This window comes from Rhipicephalus sanguineus, chromosome 7 (assembly GCF_013339695.2).
Source record: "Rhipicephalus sanguineus isolate Rsan-2018 chromosome 7, BIME_Rsan_1.4, whole genome shotgun sequence".
Classification (NCBI taxonomy): domain Eukaryota; kingdom Metazoa; phylum Arthropoda; class Arachnida; order Ixodida; family Ixodidae; genus Rhipicephalus; species Rhipicephalus sanguineus.
In genome coordinates, this window is record NC_051182.1 from 34065209 (window position 1) to 34089232 (window position 24024).

Here is a 24024-nt window from a genome sequence, read left to right on the forward strand (position 1 = left end):
ATACAGGACGGTCACAAATGGGACACATACAGGACGGACACTTGGGGGACACAGAAAGTAAGCGGCCAAATCGCGACATCTGGGAGACATACAGGTTGTGTCCTCATGTTGCCTCGGGGAACCATACAGTACACTTCCAGGACATCACCATTTTCATGAGGGTCAAGCGTGCCTAGGCGACGCCAGCGCAGCCAGTCTAGCTCTCTGGCATCGAGACGCTTTAACCATGACCTCCGATATCGCATGCAATCTCGGAGTAAGCGCTAGTAAGTGTCGATCGTGAAGCATTACTGCTTTTCACATCTCACAGACGGCGGCACCGTCCCGCTCCGCCCGCCGCGAAAGAGAATGTGTGAAAGATATAAGGCGCGTTCGCGCCGTGTCTACCATCGCCCGAGTTAGCTTAGTCGGTAGCACGTCGGGCGCTTGCCGTCGTCGCCGCAACGTCGTGGGTTCGATTCCCAGCGGGGGTAACTTTTTCTCGGTTTTTTTCTTTCTCACCCGTTGGCGTCCATTTTATCAACGTCATATCCGTGACGGATGTACTTGGTGGACCCCGGCATAAAACACTTTCGTGTTAAAAAAACCAGCAACTCGCCAAGGGAACTTTCCCTCCCAAGGCCACCTACGCATGCGCGCGCAGAACATGCGAGCGAGGAGCGAGGGGCGTGTGCATGCGGCGGCAGACGTCGTCTGCTCATGGGCCGCTACTAGCAGTTCGTTTCAAGCGCTGTACGGCCTATAATTCCGGCAATATCGATTAGTAACTGCAGCTAAAGTATCTGTCATATCTACCTATTGATGTTACAGACGGAAATCTTAGAAATTTTATAATGTATGAGGCGCTATCACGATTTTTATGCGTCGCGCCCATAGAAGAGCATGTAAAAGATGGCAACAGGCCGAAAGCGTCATCTGTCGTGCTTCGGCGTAACCGCATTCCGCCGTGACGCTATCACGCCGCCCTCGCGCGCTGCGGCGGCCGAGAGATTCTCCTCCTCAAATACTTCTTTCTCCGTGCCCATGGCATTCGTACAGTGCAATACTGAACCGATACCGAAACACAACAATGAGCTCGTGCAGAGGGCATGGAGGAAGCCAAATTTCGGCGCAGTCGCATTTTCAGCGCAGCTTAAGAAACTAGGGTCTCTAGAATTACGTATCTATGTATCTTCTATTAAAGGAACACACCACCTAATACTTACCTAGTGATGTTGCACCTCAGATATGCGTAATGTTTGCTTTTTGATCAACAATGTACACAGTATGAACCTAGTCAGCCGTTCATGATGGCAGGCCCTTGGGCAAGTGGTTCAGCTTTGGCCGAGTGGCTGAATCGAGGTACGTGCCGACAAACAAAAAGACAGACCAAATTTTCTGCGTTTAAGTTCCCCAAGAAAGACTATCGTCTTTAAAAGACCGATACGGTGCGCCCGTGATATGTTATCCATAGGTACGCTAGGGTTAGACTGGTATTAGAATGTCTGTTATTTTTTGCTCAGATTGAGCAGCAGACTCAGTGACAATATCCGTTACACCGTAAAAAAGTACATTGTTCCTACGAGAACGATCTTCTGCATCATCCAATCGGGAGCTTAGGGCTGCAGCGTCTTTTGTGATGCCTCCAACCGCCTCGGCCTCGTCACCGAGTTCATGATGCCATTTTTTAAGATGACCGGTCTGAGTTTCTACTTCATGCGGAACAAACAAGCGCTATGGAACAGGGGCATAGACAAGAGGCACACAGGACAGGCGTTCAACTTTCTACTGGGGTTTATTGAGCCAACGTGACAAATTTATACCAGCAACCAGCAAGAGCGATAACATATGTCAATCATTTCATTTGTCAAGTTTCAACGATCGCAAGTCTTGTTTTAATTTCAGAAATCGCACCCGCCACTGATTCCTGATGTGTTTTTAGCTCAGTAATAGTGCCGAGCAATTCTTTTTGGTTATCTTCCATTCTTTTAGTTCTTTGATTCAAGTCGCGTAATGTTCTCAGAACTTCGGTTAGCGTATCCGATGGTTGTTCTTTCGGGGGCCCGGGATGGCTTTCAGCATTGCCGCACAAAAGTAATAGCAAACGACAAAAACGAGCAAGCACTGCTTCTGGGCATGGAAGCACGATTATAAGTGGATCGTCAGATTTTAGTCGTGATATATAAAGGCAACTGACCTGCGGAATGAACAAGAAAGATGTGTGAGGCCATGATTCCTGTCGTGCGTCCATACCCACTGAAGACTGCGTTCGAAGCGCCGACTTTAAGTTGATTCGCCATCAGCGCAGATGATGACGTTGTAGATGCGCAGTGGATATCAAGCGATCGGCGATCCGTGACGCGCCGTTCCCGCCAGGGGAGGGCAGCAGTACACGAAAACAAGCTAACGGGGAAGTCATCCACCATCACAGCCTTGTCGCAAGGTTCAGCCACGGCACCACCGTCGTCGAAGCACTGGTCGACAGGACGCATCCCAGCATGTGGCAAGCAGTCACCAGGCCAAGACGACGCAGGTGAGGCATAGTCATCCAGAAAGCTTGCTTCTGCAGTTGCCAAAGCGTTGCGTAGCATGCCACCGCGACGAGGGACACCATGGCAGTCCGGGCCAAAGGCCAGGGCGCCAAATAACTGTTAGCTCCGTTAAGTTTACGCGCAGGGCACGAGTAACTTAGTTTATTGTTGAGACAACTCAGCCACCAGCGATGGCGCGAGAAGGTCCGATAAGGCTTGAATAAAAGCGGACGCATTTCACTGAGAGCTGACTGGTCGACGCCCGACGTCCGCACCTGCCTCTATCAATGTACAGCGTGTACTACTTGTAATTTGGGTGTATATTGTAGTAGCCACAAGTTCGCTCATTAAAGAGCTTTTATCTGTAAAGGCTTGTGTTCTGCGTGCTTCACCGTCACAACCACGTCGCAATATGCATCCTATTCATGCCACCATCTCTCAGTCACGTCCGTCATACATTTATGCGACGCCACGCAAACTTTTTGTTTACGGGTGAACAAAACGACAACGAGAGAACCAGGACGTACGCGGCTTCATTGATTGATTGATTGATTGATTGATTGATTGATTGATTGATTGATTGATTGATTGATTGATTGATTGATTGATTGATTGATTGATTGATTGATTGATTGATTGATTGATTGATTGATAGATAGATAGATAGATAGATAGATAGATAGATAGATAGATAGATAGATAGATAGATAGATAGATAGATAGATAGATAGATAGATAGAAAGGGCCTATGGCTTTCCAGGAATTGCTTCACATTTAGAAAGAACCTGGTCACCGAGGACTAGAGGTTCTTATTAGTAAGCTGGAATGCTATGTAAGGCACAAGATCTCAGGCGAATTACTGAAGTCAATCAAAACTTTACCTACAGTGCGGTTACCTTCCGGGCAAGTTATTTTATGGGGGGGAAGTCATATCTTCCGTCATCTAGACAAATAACTTTTACGAATGCAGTGCTGCTTAGACATATTTCGTTAAACAGATTACACGCAGTTTTTTAACATTTTCTCAAAAACGAGAGCTTGCCGGTAGAGCAAACTATTATTCGTGCGGTGAATGCGTGTATGGTGCTAGAGGCCTAGTCAGGTGACGTTTCTCTCAACATCACCTTTTGCCACAAGCACCATGACAATCTTGTATTGTTGCACAAATGAAGAAATAAACAAACAAAATAAGTGAAGGAGAGGTTCATATTTGCTCTTTCACTGCGTAACACATCATGGGATTTGGAACAATGCGAAATTCATTTATTCAGGACGCATAAGCTTCAGGGCTCACAACGGAATAAAGTTTACAGCCTACGATGGGCCTGCAGCTGTGACACTGTGGTTTCGCCATCACGCACTGGATTGCCTTTCCCTACCTTTCTCTCTCTACCACTATGCTGACGAATCGCGGATGCTCGTGTGTCACACATGTGGGTCGAGCTGGGGGAGAAAACCTTGTGTTAGTTATTTTCAAATGTTCTCCTGTTCTGGCCGCAATTGGTGGATCTAAAGAAGAGAGAACTTCAGTACGACCTTACGAGGGTACGTTGCTATCTCTGAAACGGGCGAGATTGCCTTAGAAAATGGAATTATGGTGTAGTGTTCTGAATATACTGCTAGAATGAAGCTTAGTATTCCTATAGCTTGAGTGATGTTATGGAATCAGCTGGTGTGTGTGTGTGTGTGTGTGTGTGTGTGTGTGTGTGTGTGTGTGTGTGTGTGTGTGTGTGTGTGTGTGTGTGTGTGTGTGTGTGTATGTGTGTGTGTGTGTGTGTGTGTGTGTTAACGTGCTCATTCATTCAAATCAAATTGTATCACCTACCGTAGTGAACATACCGCATTATCCTTTTCCCCTCACGGACATGATGAGTTGTGGATAAGCGCTAGTTCCAGATTATCATTGCAGTCAAGGCGCGTCGCTGCCATCCCTGTTCTACTTCATACTGTCACCCTACTGCCGTGTAACTGACATCCTTATGGGGACAATGTGCGATGATGACATTTTATCAGTGACGCTTCATAAATTTTCGAAATGTGCAGAAACTTTCAGACAGAGTACTATCACAGGGCAAAAGGTTCACGTGATGATAGGAAAAAGTGTTCGTCAGTATCTACAAGAAGAGACCGAATTGGGGATATGTTGTGTGAAGCAAAAGTTTTTCCTTGATCGTCGATTGCTGAATGTTTGGCTGATTATTGCTGGATTTGTCTCACTTGCGAGTAACGACTCAGGATGTCATGATGTGCGAAAGTAGCCTAGGCTGCGGTTATAACTGCGAAAATATGGACACGGGGAACAAGAGGTCTTCTGCATGATCTCTTGGGCAAATTCTATGTATTTGCGTTTATATCTTTGAAATATACGCCTCAGTCCATGGCTCTGAGGGATCTAATCGACAGACGTGCAGCAAGAGCAAACCCGAATTAGTTTATACAAGGTCGTCTCGAGAATCTGGAAACGAGAAACAGCTGTTTCCTCCTAGCCCTAAATCGTTGCTCTCAGTCGAATGACCCTCTGGGCCTCTATGTTCCTGCGCTGATGTTAAGGTGACGTAATAAGCATAATAATAAAGCGAACCACACATTTCACAAGGATGTGGCATCCCATCGCTCTCATGATGCGATGCTTAAGGACGCTGATTATACATGAATATTTAAAGCAACCCAAAATTTTAGAAATCACGTTTCACTCATGGCAAAATTGCATTAACTTCTTTCAACTTCGGGAAGGTTGCATGGGACGCCTGGTTTTTTTTTTCTTTTCTTTCATTCATTGACGCGAAATCTTATATGTCTCATGAGTCAAGAAACTTTCGATATTGGGCTAGACCTGACGATACTTCGTGGTATTTCACGAATGCCACAAACAACTACGTAAAGTCGGTCAAAAGTAATGTGACACTTAACTGTATGCAAGTGCCGTTGTGTAACAAACTCGTATGACCACAGTGTCACATGTCATTGTGCCGTGGCGTTACAAAATGACATCGACACACGACATCATCGCTGGGTAATGGTGAGCGATCCCGATGGCGGCGCAAGGAGTAGGAGGAGGAAGAAACTTATTCAGAAAGAACAAAAAAATGCCAAGCCTGCGCTGAAACCGCAGCACAGTCACAGCGAAAGCGGGAAGAGCGCGTTTCTAGAGTAGAGTAGAGTAGAGCCTGGAAGCTGTGGCTCATACCGAGCCCGTTAAGATCTCTTGGCGGCTACAATACAAGTTACACTAGAAAGGTACCCACTACGCCATAAATCACAATTTTTGTGAAGTAGAAGCACCTACTAAGCTATATTCGTCATTCTGCGGAGAAGCGAAGGCACCAGCTACACGTCTATAAGGCATTATGTGCACTTTTGTTGACGCGAACGACTGATGACGATAAAGAATTATGGCTCAGCACTTTGGAATTGGTTGGAATCTTTAAACGGCCCACCAGTATGTTTTTTGCATTGGGTGACACCTGATCGCTATTTCCCTCTCCCGTCATGCTGTATAACATACGTTGACGTGGGAGAGAGACGGGGGAGGGAGGCGTAGAACTTTACTGAGACCCCGAGGAAATGGATCATGCGCTTATGGGCTTCCTTGGCAACCAATTTCAAGTGCACTTGCGAGGAACCCACTACGCTATAAATCATTGTAGTTTTTGAGAAGTAGGGCAGCAGGCACTGTGCCATTTTTCGTCATTCTATGGAGAGCGTTGGTACCTGCTAAAACCCATGTGAGGCATTTTGCGCACTTTGTTGATGCTGTGCCTGATGACGATGAAGAATTATGGCTGAGCCCTTTTTAATGGATTGGAAGCTTTAAACAACCCACTAGTTACCTAATTCGCATTGTGTGACGTCCGGTCGTTATTTTACCCTCCCACCACGCTTTATGACATACGTTAACGTGAGAAAGAGAGAGAGAGGGGGGAATTAACTTTATTGAGACCCTGTGGTTATGGATCATGGGATGCTTATGGGCTTCCTTGGCAACTAATAGAAGTGCACTTGCGAGGAGCCCACTACACTATTAATCCTCACATAAATGACGCTTAGAATAACAGCTGAGCTAGCTGGTACGTATTCATTCAAAAAAGATACAGGGCGTGCAAACACGGACACAAGAAAGAGGTCAGGACACCACAAACGCCGACTAACAACTGGAGAGACGCACAATGGCTGAAAAGGAAAAAGGCACGAAAACTTATCTGCGCATGCCCATGCAACCGGCGAAGCTATCGGTCCGGCACGCGTGGTGGTCTACGTGGAAGATAACTGTTAAGGCATTTGATTTCATCTTTATGCAAGTTAATCGACGGTTGGCTCGCGCATGCGCTACCACTATTCTCGATATGCCATGCTTCAATCATCAGGCGCGTTTCTTCATTTCTGTGCCGGTACAACACGCATTCATCGAATTTTGGCGTGCAGTTACAATTTCGACAATGTAAAGATAGATTAGAAGGTGAGCCTCCTGTCAGCGATCTTTTATGTTCCAACAATCTCTGGTTAATGCATCGGCCCGTCTGTCCTACGTAGAAGCGGCCGCAGCTGAAAGGGACCTTATACACCACACTCGTACGGCAATCAGTGAATTTGTTGGTGTGTTTTGCGAAACATATATCGGTCCGCTTCTTGTCTTTTGCTCGCTCATTCTTCCTCTGCACAGCGGCACACACCTTACCTAGCTTATTTGCAGCCGTGAAAACAACATTAACGCCGTATCTACTTCCTACTTTCTTTAGCCTGTGAGATATGCAATGAATGTACGGTATACCTACGACACGTTTCTTCCTATCGCTTTCTGCAACCATGCTCGGACTTAACACAATAGACTTTTTTAAACGTTCAGCGACCGAGGCCACTGCATCACGAGGATACCCTACATCTAAAAGACGGGTAACTGTGCGCTAAAGCGATCACTCATTTTGTGCTCACACGACTTGGTGAGGGCTGACTTAAGGCAAGACATGGCGATGCAGTTTTTTACAACCTTCGAGTGCTTCGACGAAAACTTTAACAGCGGTTTCGAAGATCTAGGAGAATACTGCCAGCACACATGGTTCTTCTGGAACGTTAAGGAAATGTCTAGAAATTGTATTCCATTATTCTGAAGGCACCTCTTTAGTAAAGCTCAGCCCTCCTCCATTTAATTCAAATTTTTCGCTTACGGAAGTTTACCACCTTTTCAAGGTCCTCATCGCCACGCGTGCCGGATTGATAGCATGGGCATGCGCAGATAAGTTTTCGTGCCTTCTTTCTTTTCAGCCGTTGTGCGTCTCTTCAGTTGTTAGTCGGCATTTGTGGTGTCCTGACCTCTTTCTTTTGTCCGTGTTTGCACGCCCTGTCTCTTTTTAGAATGAAATCATCACAATTTTTGTGAAGTAGGGAAGCAGTCACTATGTAATTTTTCGTCATTCTGCGGAGAACCGTGGTACCCACTAAACACATGTAAGGCATTATGTGCACTTTGTTGATGCTGTGGCTGATGACGATAAAGAATTATGCCAGAACCCTTTGAAATGGATGGGTTGGAAGCATTCAACAACCTACTCGTTGCGCAATTCGCATTGTGTGACGCCCTGTTCCAGATTTCGCGCTGTGTGGCGCCTGGTTGTTATTTTACTCCTCTACCACGCTACATTACATATGTTAATGTGGTTCCTTCCCGACGTGAATACTGTATAGGGTCTTTTTGCAAAGCAGTTTCAAGCACTGGCACGGCTCTGGGGTAGAATACAGGGCTCCCACGCAAAGGACCCAGGTTCGAACCTCGTTCCATGCCGGATATTTCTTCTTGTTTTGTTTTACAGCGAAAGCTGTTATGAGAACAACAAAAGCCGTTTTAGGGCCGTAGTCGTCCGCGCCGCTGCCGCCGGTATCCGTAACCACTATCGCGCGAAATTAAAAAAACAACTAAATGGAAAAACATGGAAAAGCTTTTTCACGTTGTAAATGAGGAATGCTGAGAGTTCAGGTTTAAACGTGCAACCGAATGTGACCTGCCACAACCAGGGAAGTTGTACATTAGTTCCCACTAAAGAAGAAGTTATATTTTGTGGCAGGGAGGAGGGAATTGCCAATACTAAGAAGAAAAGAAGAAGTTGGCTTCTCGCTTCAAGTTCTGTTAGACGAATGCATAAGGGACCGCGTTATTATATTTTTCTTTATGGAAGCACACATGTCTTCTAGTCTATGTGCGGCTGTGTCGTGTCTCTCCTGTAATTTGAGAGAGAGCACGTATAGATATGCCTTATCCGCTCTTGCTCTGAGGAAACATGTAAAATTGAACGTATTTACAGCCAACCACAAACGTTTGCGGGTCACGCGAGTGCGTGCCAAACTGCCTGTCCGTGCCACCTAGCGGTGCGCCATCTGCCGTCGACCGCAGCGCTGGACCAAAAGCAGGTATTCTTGTTATAACCTGTTATATCAATTTTCTACTGCAGCGGAGCGCATTGCTAGTTCGTTGTTTTCAGCAAAGCGCTTACCTGCGGTATGAGCGACACACTTCTACTTTGATAGTAGAATCAAAGCTACCACAGCGTGCTTTGAACGGTGTGTCGCCGTTGGGTAGACATCGCTTTGTGAGAGAGATTGTGACTGATAAGTAATGCTGATAGGCTGTCCTCGAGACAGAAGCAAGTAGCCATGACTGCCGAACAGCACGTCGCGCTTAAAACTGAAAGGTGGAAAATATTCGCGCCCAGTGACAAAATAGCCAGGCTATCGATTAAGGGCTGGATAGTTCTTGGGCATAGCGCTGCTGTCGATCGCCGCTTATGTAACGAAAATATCTCGAAGAGCCTTCTGGCCACGCGCGCGTGTGCTCTGTAAACTTTTTCGGTTGACGGTACTTTTAGGATCTACCCTTGAAATAGAAGTGGCCCCGGTCGATATGAATGTTTAGTATTGTTTGTCTTTTGCGCGCCCACCCTTCTTGCCTTCTTATGACTTATGAATCACCGGATCCTTAGAAACCATACTGATCTATGTATATGCCGCAAAATGAATGGGGAAGAGACGCTTCGGTGCCCTGATTCCATGCTTCCTTTTTTTTGCCTTTGGACAAGCCATGCTGGTATATGTCACCTGTCTGTACCCGTACTGAAATATATATGAAAGAGACGAAGAAAAGAGAGCTTCAGAATTGTCCACTTACAAATAGTGGTTAGCGAAATAAGTTGGCGACCCATATGGCGTCGTGACGCCTTCCGTTTCGTTCAAAAATTACCTGCGCCACCCCCCCTCCCTTTTAACGTGTACTACGAGATGAGTGGAGTTGAACATTACATCATATGCAAAGGAACATTTCAGATGGCGTTCGCGCGTAACATGTGGATGGCGCCGCAGCCATGTTAGACTCGACGAACAGTGATGTGACAAAATGCAGATAGTTACCTGGCAGTTTGTTGTGACACAAAGCAACAAGTAAATTGTTGACATACTCTTGAAACACTTAACATTAGTGGCGTACAAAAAGAGAAGTTAATTTCATGTCGAACAGCCACACCAAATTATTTTACTATTGTGAAAGCCTAGTTAAAGCTCATTCACACCTACCAGTAGCACTGGTCGCTCAGCCACCTGCGACTGGCGACCACAAAGCGACTCAAGCCGACCGATGTTCACCGCTGCCTGCGAACTATACCTGTCGCCGCACTGAATTCGCATCCTTAAATGTCATTGCCCCTTAAATAGACACGCCGTTTTCCCGCATCTGATTGGTTCAGAGTTTCGAGACGGTAGTCGCGCATTCAGAAACCCGAGCAACAAGCGACTGTACCAACGCAGTCGCTTTCCGACGCAGCGGACATTTTCGGCCATTTGAGACCAGGTGCCACACGACCAGTACTAGTCGCAGGTGTGAACGAACATTAAGAGATTTGAATACACTGAACGGTAATATAAATAATAGCCTCTACAACTCGAGCTGTGACTGTTGATAATTATGGTCGTCTTAAGATGATTCAGTATCCGAATGTACTTTACAGGAACGACCGGAAGGGGCTCTGAGGACGGGAAGAAAGTGAAGACTACGTTAGTTATGAACGTCATAGAATACATCCTGTTCGGAGTACTGGTCCTCGCAAATTTCTGCTTGGGTCTTTACTTTTCCTTCAAAAAACGTCGGCAACCAGCTGGTTCAAGTTCCGCTGCGATGGAAGTGTTCCTAGGAGGCCGCAGGCTCATGATGCTTCCTCTGGCCGCTTCGACGGTGGCATCAGTTTACACGTCGACGGGGCTTGTCGGCTTCCCTTCTCACTTTTACGCCTATGGATGGCACCTCTTTTGGGGGTGCACTATGCCGCTGTTTATTTTCCCGTTGGCTACGCACGTATTTGTACCTGTTCTCTACGGTCTGGGCATTACGTCGATCTTTGAGGTGAGTAGAACGTTCTTTTATAGAAATTTGCTCGTGGTTAAATCAAGCTTGTCGTGCTATAGCTCGATTTTACTTCTTTTGGGAAAGGACAAGACCATTGGTTTGGGGAAGCTTAGCTCTATTGCATACGTTTATTGCTACACTCCGTGACAAGGAATCCAAAGCGTAGCACCACAATACAGCACACTCACGCTACTTGGCGCCATCGGTGCACTCGGCGCGAACTCACAGCGAACTTGGATGCAGCCAGCGCCTCTGGCGGTAGTGGCACGAAACACTGACCTTGAGTCCTTTAGATGTAAAAATATAAGGTGATTGTCTGTGCAATAATGAAATATTTAATTACAATCTAATTACGTCAATTTACGTAAACTACCACAAAGCAACATAATACTTCATTTTCTTAGCATGTAATATAGAGTGTCTTAGAATAACGCTGCGCGAACTTGACACGTTTGCAAGCATTGCATCATAATTAGAGCCTGAAGGGAATAAGAAAAAAACCCTTCTCTTTCATGCTTGAAAGCATCATGACACTTTTTCTGAGTCTAAATGTGGCTTAGATACTTTGAGTTTTAGAAGAATAAGTAAAGTAAAATCAGCATTGCATTTTTCAGCATGCAAGGCAAGACCTAATTGCTAGTGCATTCATGTTGCGCTGTGGTATGGCAACAAAGATTTTGTAGTGCGTGGTGCGGTGTTGGGTTCACCGAGGAAATGACAACGCTTTAAACAGGAAGAGGTGTATCATGAGCAAATCGGTTAACAAAAACTGCTCGCACAACAGCAGGTTGGCATTAAATCTAGCAATGACTGCTTCTGATAGATCTGTGAAGCTCAGACAGACATGAAGCAACGATAGTGAGAAACGAGGCAAAATATGTTAAATTAATATTCAACAATAATTTATTAAACTCCAGAGTTTTTTGATAGTTTATGTTCCATCCTCTCACTGTTGCCTCATTCTACTCCTGTGCACCACTCTCTTGACATCTCCTCTACTAGGTCATGTTACTAGAAATGTCTCAGCTAGCTATGTTTTACTATTTTAATTACGGTACCCTAAGCAGCAAAACTGCTCTCCGCATGTCTAATGCGTTGATAAAAATATTCACTGGTTGTCGAGTTCCAGCCGACCCAATTAATGGCGCATTTCACGGAACGCTTATGCAACAATAACTAAACGCTTTTACATTGCTCTCCAAATATATTTATGCACATATCTTCTGATAGTTCACAAGTTAACGTTTCTCTACTTCTCCGTAAAATGCTTCTGCGTAAAGGAAAGGTCCACAAGCGCATTCATTGAAACGATACGGAAAATACGAACCTGTGCCATTTCCTAATAACAGAGCATGGTCTAGTAGGCGATTATCATTGCGATCCCAAATACATGGACACTCTCGGCTGATTTTTGCCGTCGCCATCATGCCCAAGATATGTGTATGTATGTATGTATGTATGTATGTATGTATGTATGTATGTATGTATGTATGTATGTATGTATGTATGTATGTATGTATGTATGTATGTATGTATGTATGTATGTATGTATGTATGTATGTATAAAAAGGGCACAAAGAAAATTAAATCGAAAGAAAAAAATTCCGAAGCACCCGAGCGGGGATTCGCACCATCGACCCCTCGCTCCCCAGCCCGCTGCATTAGACAACTCAACCTTGACCCATACTTTTTTTTCATGTTATTTATCCCACTGAGTATTACAGTGCACAATAATAACACAAATGCAGCAAGCAAAAGTACAATCACATAGCGACAATAAGCGCTCAAGCGTTACTAAGGACACACTCGATGGCTAACACAACGTGCAGTAGAACGGTGAGAGTTCTTCACATCGTGTTATATCGGAAACATGCGCCGGCGAAATAACGGCGACCTATTTATATTCGCATTTTCGGACAGTTTCATGATATCGATAGCAGCAGCACGTGTTACACCCCAAGAAACCTCCGGTCACCTCAGTGATCACTCTCTAACGCCGAACTAGGAAGCGTGTTTTAAGGGGCGAAGCTCCTTATGCCGTGGGTCTGTCCATCCTTCGTTTGTTTGTAGCGTTGTAGTAGCCACCTCTAGCTCGTGAGAAGCGCGCGTTCTGGTATGCAGTGGAAGAAGAATACGACGTTGACGAGTGAGACTCTCGTGCGTGTTCGCCTGTGTGGCATTCTTTCTTCTTTACTGCGCGCGTTCTGGTATGGAGTAGAAGAAGACGACGTTGACGAGTGACACTCTCGTTTTGCGTGTTCGCCTGTGGGGCGTTCTTTCTTCTTTACTACGTCTCGTGTTTTCAACGTCACCCGAAGACAACATTTCAGAAGTAACGCGCCATGAGGCTCCCTCTTGGCACGCTTTCTCTTTAGCTCGGAGTCACCAGATGGAAGACAAGGCTGCGGAACGGAGGGCACGGAAGGCGGCGGCAGCGCGCGCTCGCAGACAGAATCCTGAGGTGAAAGCCCGTGAGGTCGAAGCTGCACGTCGACGCCGCGAAGCAGGTTCCGCCGTTCGAGCTCGCGAAGCCGAAGCTGCTCGACTAGCTGCACGGCTGCGGCGAGAGGACCCCGCCATTCGAGCCCGCGAGGCCGAAGCTGCTCGACAAGCTGCACGGCGGCGGCGCGAAGACCCCACCGTTCGAGCCCGCGAGGCCGAAGCTGCTCGACAAGCTGCACGGCTCCGGCGCGAAGACCCCGCCGTTCGAGCCCGCGAGGCCGAAGCTGCACGGCTGCGGCGCGAATCGGATCTTCAAAATGTGAAGGACCGTGTAGCGGCGAGAAAGCGCGCGTACCGGCAGGCAGAGCCCGAGGCTGTGCGAGCACGTGAAGTGGATGCAAAACGCATCAGGCGGGCTCTGCCCGAAGGCGCCGACGCGCGCTTCCAGCGGGACTTCCTTGATAAGTTTAGGCCATGGTTGCGGTGTGTGCAATAGATTGTGGTTCTCAAACAGTCAATCAGTCAGTCAATGAACTTTATTTATAAATTGTCCTGAGGAGCCGATTCCCCTCAAGAGGGAGGGTCGGCTGCGGGCCGCACCCACGTGGGGACAGGAAGAGCGAGCCCCTCCGCAAATTGCGGGCCCTCTGGACAGCCCGGATTTGGACCTCCCGGTCCGAGCTGGTGATTGCCGTCCTCCAGGCGTCCTCTGTGGTGAGATTCTCGCAGTCGCGCAGCGCCGGGCATTGCCAGAGCATGTGGGCTAACGTGCATCGTCTCTCATCGCAATGAGGGCAGTGCGCCTTTATGCTGTCAATAAATTTGCTGTACACTAAAGGCGACGGGTAAGTACCCGTTTGCAGCATTCTTAATGTGACTGACTGGATCCTCGAGATTTGCGGGTGCGGGAGTGGAAAGCTACGCCTGGCCAATTGATAATGTTTGCAGATCTCATTAAAGGTGAGGAGAGAATCAAGCTGCCGGATGCCATCCCCAAAATTAGATGCCGATTGCCCGTCACGGTGGGACAGTTCGCGTGCGCGGGTATGGGCAAGCTCATTGGCATTGGGGATAACAGGATGGACATCCTTGCCCATGTGGGCAGGAAACCAGATGATGTTGGCGCCGATTTCTGTGCAATTTGGTCTTTTGGTAAGAATATGGGCCGCCTGCTCACAGATTGACCCGGTCATGAACGCTCGTGCAGCAGCCCGAGAATCAGTGAAAATGCGCGTGCGCATGGGAATCGCCACGGCCAGTGCTATAGCAGCCTGCTCTGCCCTGGCCGGAGTGGTATCTCGAAGAGATGCTGCTGTGAGGAGTTTACCGTGAAGGTCAGTGACCACAGCCATGAAATTGGCTGTGCCGGGATACTGTGCTGCGTCAACGAACGCCACAAGTTCAGGGGTGGCAGAGGCGGAACTGAGGAGCGACCTAGCTCTAGCTGCCCGGCGGCCGACATTATAGAGTGGGTGAACGTTTCTAGGAATTGGTGAGACCGTAATCTGCTTCCTCAATTTGGGTGGAAGTTGTATCTTTTTGTCTGCTACCATAGTTGGTTCGCAGCCCAGAAACTCCAGGATGCGCCTCCCAGCTTTGGAAGAGGACAGTCGTGCAGCTTGTGCTGTTTGTTGCGCTTCTGCAATCTCATTAAATGTATTATGCATACCAAGAGCCTTGAGCCTTTCCTCATTAGTGTTGTTTGGAAGACCCAATACCTTCTTAATGCACTTGCGAACAATCGCATCCAGTTTCCCTTGTTCTTTCCTTTCCCACCTATGCGCTGCGGCAATGTAATTAATGTGACTCATAAGAAAGGCATGGAAAAGCCTCATGAGGTTGGCCTCACAAAGCCCTCCACGCCTCTTAGATACCCGAAGTATAAGCTTGACCATGTTCTCCGCCTTCGCCGCAATACGGGTCAGAGTATGAGAGTTACTTCCGTGCTCATCCAGGAACATGCCTAATATCCAAATTTTATTGACTCGTGGGATGGCCTGCCCTGACCGTGTTCTCAAACAATCTAGTCACAATATCTTCCATCATGAAGGACCACGCTCGCGCCAATGCCATCGCCGTGCTGCAGCACGAGTTCGCTTCGCCCCACTCATCATCATTCACCACGTGGATATGCTGATTTTTCAGGGGCCAAGCTCCTAAAAGCGGCACCCGTTCGTCCCCGTCGTAGTGCGTAACCAGTCTTAACGCTAGTACCAGATCTTGACCTCCAAGGTGGTACTGGTGGGAGATTTCTCCTGTGCGTTGTTGAACAATAAAAAATTCGCAGCGTGCGCGTTAACTAAAAGCCGAATTCTTCTGTCTCTCATTCCCCATTAGCAGCCATTGGCATGTTCCAGTAGGAAACGTTAGTAGAAGTAGAAGTGTAAGCGTTAGCTAAAAGCCGACTTCTTCTGTCTCTCATTCCCATTAGCAGCCATTGTTTACCTCCAAGGTAGTGCCTGGTGAGATTTCTCCTGTGCGTGATTAAACAATAAAAATTTTGTTCAAAACGCCGTTGATTGAAATACACCAACGAAAGACGCCAGATGTTTTCTAAAAGCAAAACGAAAAGACTCCACCGCCGCCGCCGCCGCCGCCGGTGTCCGTAACCAGTATCGCTCGAAATAAGAAAAAAAAACGAAATAAGAAAAAAATTCCAGGATTGAACGAGGTTCGAACCTGGGTCCTCTGCGTGGGAGCCCAGTATTCAACCTCTGAGCCATGACGGTGCTTGAAACTGCTTTGCGAAAAGGTCCTATACAGGCTTCATGTCGGGAAGGAACCACATTAGCATATGCAATATAGCGTGGTAGGAGAGTAAAATAACCACCAAGCGTCGCACAACGCGAATTCTGTAACCAGGCGTCAGACAATGCGAATTGCGCAACGAATAGGTTGTTGAATGCTTCCAACCCATTGCAAAGGGCTCTGCCATAATTCTTCATCGTCATCAGGCACAGCATCAACAAAGTGCGCATAATGCCTTATATGCGTTTAGCAGGTACCAACGCTCTCCGTAGAATGACGAAAATGGCACAGTGCTTGCTGCCCTACCTCTAAAAAATTACAATGATTTACAGCGTAGTGGGTTCTTCGCAAGTGCACTTGTATTGGTTGCCAAGGAAGCCCATAAGCGCATGATCCATTTCCTCGGGGTCTCAGTAAAGTTCTTCCCCCCCCCCCCCGTATCTCTCCCGCATCAACGTATGTTATACAGCATGACGGGAGAGGGAAATAGCGACCGGGCGTCACCCAATGCAAAAACATAACTGGTGGGCCTTTTAGAGATTCCAACCCATTACAGAGGGCTGAGCCATAATTCTTCATCGTCATCAGTCGTCGCGTCAACATAGTGCACATAATGCCTTACAGACGTGTAACTGGTGCCTCGCTTCTCCGCACAATGACGTATAATGGCTTAGTAGGTAATTCCCAACTTCATAAAAATTGTGATTTATGGCGTAGTGGGTACCTTTCTAGTGTACTTGTTTTGTAGCCCCAAGAGAGCTTGACGGGCTCTAGAAACGCCGCTCTTCCAGCTTTCGCTGTGACTGTGCTGCGGTTTCAGCGCAGGCCTGGCGTTTTTTTCTTTCGCCGCTCCCTCTGTGTTAGTAATGGAGCGCGTACAGTGTGTTCCATCAACGTCCGACGGCTGTGGAGCCGGTTCGCATGGCACACCGGGCACCTTCATTGAGGGGTGCAGCGCAGGATGCTTGCGGATAGATGACAGTACGTCAACCGGCGATGGGATTAGCGACTCGGTAACACTGGGGTGCTTTTTTCTGGAGAACCTTCTCGCCAAACATCAGCGTGCTGGGCACATTGATCTTCATTCCATCGATCATTTGCAAGTCTCCCATGACGTGCTGCGGGTCCTCTTCTTTCACTGCATCTGGTCTGACCATTTGAGGCTGCTTCTCGGTCCCTTTGGGTTCGCTTGCTACATTTTCTTGCTCACTTAGCACGAGGTGGCCATCGGTGCAGGCGGCGAATGATTGCGCTTCAAGTCGCGGATGTAGCTCTGACGAGTCTTGAGAAGACATTGCTGATGGTCATGCACTCGTCCGCCTTCTGAATTGGTAACCAGTCAAGCACGAGAGGAGCCGTCACGTCCAGGTCATCAAGGGAAGATGAGCTTGAGGCACGCTTTACCAACTGCTGTGGAGGGAATGTTGTCTCGACTTCTTTTCGTGTCGGACCTGTGCCGGACATCAGCGCAATGTCACAGCACTGCCCGAGTTCAGTGTTTTTTTGGGGGAAGTGTGGGAAGCTTACTGTCGATAAGCTGCACTGCGCAGTAGCAGCCTCGAGGTGGTGCCCCTCCAGAGCTGGATCCTCGGTAGCGACGAGACGAGGTTGGAATGGGCGGTGGCAGTGAGGTCGTTGTCAATCCACGAAAAAGAAGCGATGAGCCTTGGGCTCCACTCCGCCCAGGTTTGCTGCCTCACGCCTTCGTATCCGTGTCACACCGCGGCACCATTTCGAAGGCGGTCTATTGCCACCCGCCATTTATGTTGGTCCGTCCAGGCCTCGCGAGTTCCGAGAGCGTTAATGGTGGCCACACACTTGTCGGCGTGGAACTCCGGTAATTCGCAGAAAGCCGGCGATGGTGGGGCGGCAGGCTAAAATCCGGAGTCTGGCGACGCCCAGCAGGCCAGTTGGTCTGAGAGCTGCGTGAGAGTACGCCGCAACACTCTGCGGTTCTTGGGTGGGCTGGCCTCAAGGTCTTGTGAGGTGGCTACATCCAACATCGTGCTGATGGCACTCAATGCCGGCAAGATAGCAGGAAACAGCGCAGAGCTCGACGCTGTCATGGCGTTGACCGTGACGCGGAGTCGAGCGACGGTACGGAAACGTTCGGCGGTGCTTTCGGGCGATACACACGCGGAGATAGTGGTGACGTCGGAGGGGTAGGATATGATCAGTGTACTCACCGAGCCAGTATGACCGAGGGAGATTGAACGGCACCCCTAAGCGGCTCAGGTAACGATGACGTACTGAGCGAGACGTTCTCGCAACGGGAAGCGTGAGCGGCATTCCCGGGCAACGGTAGGCCGTGCACCTTCTTGGCGGCGCCGGGGCAAGCGTGCCCTTGAGCCACCGAGGAGGCCTGGACGCCGTCCTCGGATGGTTTAATGGGTAGCTGCAGCAGTGGTCGGGCCATGGTGTCCATAAGTGAGAAAGCGTGGACGGCGTTCCCAGGGTGGAGAGACCCGCGCTACCGACGTCCCGCGATGACAGGTGGCTCCAGCCTTACGGTCCAGTTTTCGTAGACCGCGCCATTGTAAGGAACAGAGGCGGAGATGGCACCCGATCCAGGGCCAGCTGTCCTGTTGATGATAATGATGTGCCTCTACACATGGCTCATACCCACACTGGGGGATTGGCCAAGAATTGTAGATATGAATATTTAAAGTTATAACTGCCGAGTTAACACAAAATACAAGCAAACATAACAAAGAACGAGCGCAATAATTATTTCTACATTCAGCCCAAACTTCCCATCCCAACTAGAAATTAGAATAATGAAATTAATGTGGTACCGAGCGTCTTCTTTTTATTGACTTCTTTTTTATTGATTCATCGCTACTATCGGAACACGTTTGCAATTAAGAACTTAAAAACGCATTCGTTTTGTTTCATGAAGGAAAGCACTAACAGCATCAAAAACATTCCTGTGGCTGACGCCCAAATCCGAAGCACCGAAGTTGAAAATAGCGTCTATTGTTAAGATTATCCCCAGTTTAGCACATGGGGTTTCAAGAAGTCTTTTTCTTTGTAATACGTAGCGACGACACGATAAAAAATAAAGCTGTCCTGTTGTCTGCCCCTCTTCTTCCTCTGCCTGAAGCAGCTCCCCGCGCGCCCGGACCCCAATGTCCTTCTTTGTCATCACAGTATATATACATATACCCATGGGCCGTCTGCGTGGGAGCCGACCAAATTCAACCACCCCACTAAATGAGAGCCTGTTAAAAACGCCACAGGTTCTCATTTGGCCATTCATTGTCAAAGAAGTGCTTGTAAACCTTGTTTTCATAAAACGGATATCTTGCATTGCCACAGAGAACAGCGTTCACATGAAATCATGGAGGCGTTTTACATGACACTTGAAGGTGATAATTGTATCAGTCAGCCTTCTTTGGCACTAACAGATGCGGAAGTATCATACCTCACGGATAGCTTGCGTCACGTCCACGTCTTATCAGCCACATAGCCTTTTGTTGTTTGTTGTGTCACATTCAGCATGCGCGATGGTTGTTTCCTTTCTTAGGTTTTCCAGATGCTATTTATTCACCTTCTTTTCGGAATAAATTTTAGTTGCAAGTCAGCGCTGCACTCTGTCTTTTCTATTATCGTCCTCGTTTTTTGTCGCGCTAATATTCGTTCGTGATGATGGTAAGCGGCAAGCGTAGGGTTTAGACCATCTTGTCATAAATGATCCGAAGACTATAAGTGCCACATCCTTAAAGGGACTGACATCTAATTGTTATGGTACCTATTTTCTTTATTGCAACTTAAGAGTGATCATGGTTTGGTAACGTTGAAAACTACGTGAAACATTTATAATCCGAAGTTTTCGGTCTGCGGCAACTATGAAGTTGTACATACAACACATGTTGCAAACAGTGCCTGGTGAGTGCGACAGCGGTTCGTGTTCCGGCGTTGCGATTTTCTGCTCATGCGTGCACTCCGCGCGCATGTGCCGCAGCTCGACATATTGTTGCCGCGACGGCAGGCCAACCGTCACGACCAACAATGCCAAAGCCGGCACATCGCTGCGAGGCGCGGGCGCGCCGCAAAAAAGAAACACAATCTCGTGCTCCTCTCCGGGCCATGTTGGTCGGGATGTCAGCACCCGCATCTGGTCATGTTAGCAGCTGCAGGGACCTGTTTATCTGCAGCAGATATACGCGCCGTCCCTGCTCTTCCTCCTCGCACGGCGAGGAGAAGGGCCGAACTGAAGAATGTAGCGTAACGAAAGAGCGAAATGAGTGAGGGCCGCGTTTTCATCATCTAACGTGTGTAACCCCGCTATTACGGCACCATTTCAAAAAAATTCTTACGGCTACCTGTTGGTTCAGCCTCGTGCTTGACTGCAACACCACAACTGAATTTCGACCCCTGGGTGGTTTGAGGGCCCTTTAAAACCCTTTGGCTACCGTAACAGAAGAATAAAGAACGTGCTAAATGATAAAAAAATTTTATTCGCAAATATTTAGAGCATTTTTTAAACAAAACGGTACCATTCCTTCAATTCAATGGGGTTCCTTTATTTCACTTATCACATTAAAAAGATAAATTAAAGGTGGCTTCACCGCATTGGCAATAAAACGAAAGACGAGACACAAATGGCCCACCATGGACAAGTGTGGCCATCTAGCATCGAGAAGCACAAGTACGACGGGTACAGTCTTCATTGGTTTGGTGTAGGACCACTTTAACAGCGAAAGCTGTTATGCGATCACAAGGGCCGTTTTCGGCGCCGTAGTTGTCCGCCGCCGGTGTCCGTAACCACTATCGCGCCAAAAAAAAAAAATAAGAAAAAAGATTTAGGATGGAACGAGGTTCCAACGTGGGCTCTATGCGTGGGCGCCCAGCATTCACCTTCAGAGTCATGCCGGTGCTTGAAACTGCTTTGCAAAAAGACCCTATACAGGCTTCATGACGGGAAGGAACCACATGTCACTGTATGGTACGGAACCACAGAGTAAAATAAGAACCAGGCGTCACACAACGCTAATTCTGTAACCAGGCGTCTGTCACGGATTCGGGTTGTTGCGAACAATGGATTCAAGTAGGACTCTGTTAACGGCAAAACATTTAATGAACACACGCACGTCACTCTAGAATATAAAATTGTACAATACAAATAAGAATAACTGCAAATTCTAACGAAACGTACACAAAAACTACACTAAACTAAACTGTCCTAAATAAAGTCAGGCAGCTCTACAGCTTGTCAAGCGGTCTTTGGTGTTGCCCCATAGACGACGGTGCCAAGCTGCAGAGCTGCCTGACTTTATTTAGGACAGTTTAGTTTAGGCCTTCTACCTGACCCGCCGAACCTTTCCTCCGCCCAGCGACAAGCTGAACAGGAAGCAGGCGGCGGCCCTCAGACAACTGCAGACGTACACGTACCCCAACCCCGCACAGTGTAACAGGCTCTACCCGAGTACATACCCGACAAATATATGCAAGGTCTGCCACACTGAGGTCGCCACATTAAATCACATGCTCTGGGACTGAGACAAAAATCCGGAAGGTGCTAACTCCGGAACCCTTCCGCCGCGGTGGGCCGCTGCCTTGCGCAGCCCCAGCCTCGGCGACCAACTTTGGGCTGTCCAGCAGGCCCGAGAGGCGGCGGTGAGGCAAGGCCTCGACGTCCCCACGTGGGAAACCTAAAGCCCAGTCAGCGAAAGCTCTGCCGGACCATCAATAAAGTTGTTACCAACCAAAAGCTCTACAGCTCTCTAACTTTAGTGCTACTCAGGTCTGAGGTTGGCCCTCATGATGAAAACGCTGACCTTACTTCATCCCGCTGATACGCTTCCCATCAATGTCCAGGATTGGTCGCGTCGTGTCCCATTGGCTGATTTCGACGGTCTTGACGACCATCGCCGTCCTTGCCGTCGTCGTCATCACGTGACGTTGTCGCTGACGTGGCGGAGGCCTCCGAGATTAGGCCTAGCGGCGGTCGCTGATGCCCGGTGCTAAGAGCCGACGTGGCCCACCGGGGACTGTCTTCGGCGGCTTGCTTCGAAGGGGGCTTGCGCCAGGAACGTCGGTGATGGTGATAGCTGCGCGCGGTTGCTGCATCCCGAGCCGCCTCACTCGAACCGGGTCGAGGTCTCCGGCCACCTCTCAGGACATCCGCGTCACAGGCTGCCGAGTCGCACTCCTGCCGCTCCCGTCGCCAGTGCGCTTGCTGGCGAGACAACCTTCTCCTGGCAAGTCCACGTAGACAATCCCAGCGCGTCGTTGCTAGAGTCCCGATCACAGCTCGGGTCACGCGCCTCCGGCTTCTCCACGCTATGGTGAGCGCGCTCGCGCCGTTTCGAACGTTTCATCGTCTTCTTTCTTGCTAAGGGCTCTTTCTTACTCATGACAGCGTCACACAGTGCGAATTGCGCAACGAGTGGGTTGTTGAATGCTTCCAACCCATTACAAAGGCCTCTGCCATAATACTTCATCGTCATCAGCCACAGCATCAACAAAGTGCACATAATGCCTTACAGGTATTTAGCGGGTACCATGGCTTTCCGCAGAATGACGAAAAATTGCATAGTGGCTGCTTCCCTACTTCACAAAAATTATGATGATTTATAGCATACCGGCTTCCTCGCAAGTGCACTTCTATTGGTTGCCCAGGAAGCCCATAAGGCTCCCATGATCCATTACCTCAGGGTCTCAATAAAGTTAATTCCCTCTCTCCCTTTCTCACGTTAACGTATGTCATAAAGCGTGTTGGGAGGGTGAAATAACGACCGGCCGTCACACAATGCGAATTACGTAACTTGTGGGTCGTTAAAAGCTTCCAACCCATTACAAACAGCTCAGCCATAATTCTTCATCACCATGAGCCGTCGCAACAAAGTGCACATAATGCCTTACAGATGGTACCTCGCTTCTCCGCATAATGACGAATAATGTCTTGGTGGGTGCTTCCCAACTCCACAAAAATTATGATTTGTGGCGCAGTGGGTACGCTGCTAGTGTACTTGTATTAGTATCCAGAATAGAGTTTACAGCGGATTCTAGAAATGCCGCTATTCCAGCTTTTGCTGTGACTGTGCTGCGCTTTCCGCGCGGGCCTGGCGGTTTTTGTTGATGACGAGCATAGTCCATTTTTTTTTTGCAAAATCTCATGACGGCTATGCTCGCCAACGGTAGCGAAAGAGTTAAAGGTATTGTGGTCTGCGGAGGAGCTACGCAGCTTCTCGCGCCTTTGTTTTTACAATTACCACTTCATCAATCGGTTTCGTGACATTGCGTGACCGTTAGCGCAACTCAACATAATGCACTTAGAATTCAACTGCAGCACGTGATGTGTAGCTTATTTTGGTCAGCCTGACTTCCTCTTGACGTCGCCACCCACGACACTTTCAATGATCTGCACCTACAGACGTTCATCCATTGGGTTCTGGTGTGACAGTCGGGACCGTAGTGGCCCAACGCTGTGGCGGTAGACAGCATGCTATCGCATATTCGAACCACGCGCTAATCATGCCTGAGTGTACGTGTAATCTTTGGGACCGAACACAATTCCCCTGTTACATGTAACCATCGCAGCACAGATACTTTGCTCACCCTTGTGCGGGCGGCACCTCCAATACTGATGAACCACAAATACATCCGCTTGCTTGTAGACGCACCTAATAAATCTGCTCGGCTTGCGTGCTCGCCTTTACGGAAACAACAGTAAAATGTCACTGTATGGTACGAAACAATAATGATGACGCCATGCTGAATGCATTTCGAGGATGGCAGCTGGCTTCGCGGGCTGCGACGCTGTCATATTTGGTCGTTATCTGACCTTGTTTTTTGCCCCTGCTTTCTTTTATTGTTCCAGAAACAACTTTAAATATTGTGATGTCTCGTCATCGTATTCATGTTATAGAACATAACTTCTTTGGAAGTGACCCTTCGTGTATACAGCACCAAACAACGGCAGGAAATCGTGAGCACAGG

At 48.2% G+C, this 24024-nt stretch overlaps 1 protein-coding gene across 1 annotated transcript in view; it reads left to right on the forward strand.

Moving 5' to 3' along the window:
- Positions 1-4001: 4001 nt before the first annotated feature.
- The window catches only part of LOC119399384 (sodium-coupled monocarboxylate transporter 1), an 86963-nt gene continuing 66940 nt past the window's right edge, over positions 4002-24024 (forward strand). The window contains exons 1-3 of the mRNA XM_037666199.2: positions 4002-4055; positions 8804-8909; positions 10496-10887. Of these exons, the coding sequence (XP_037522127.1) occupies positions 10549-10887 (339 nt within the window). The 5' untranslated portion in view covers positions 4002-4055; positions 8804-8909; positions 10496-10548. The remainder of the gene's footprint in view (positions 4056-8803; positions 8910-10495; positions 10888-24024) is intronic.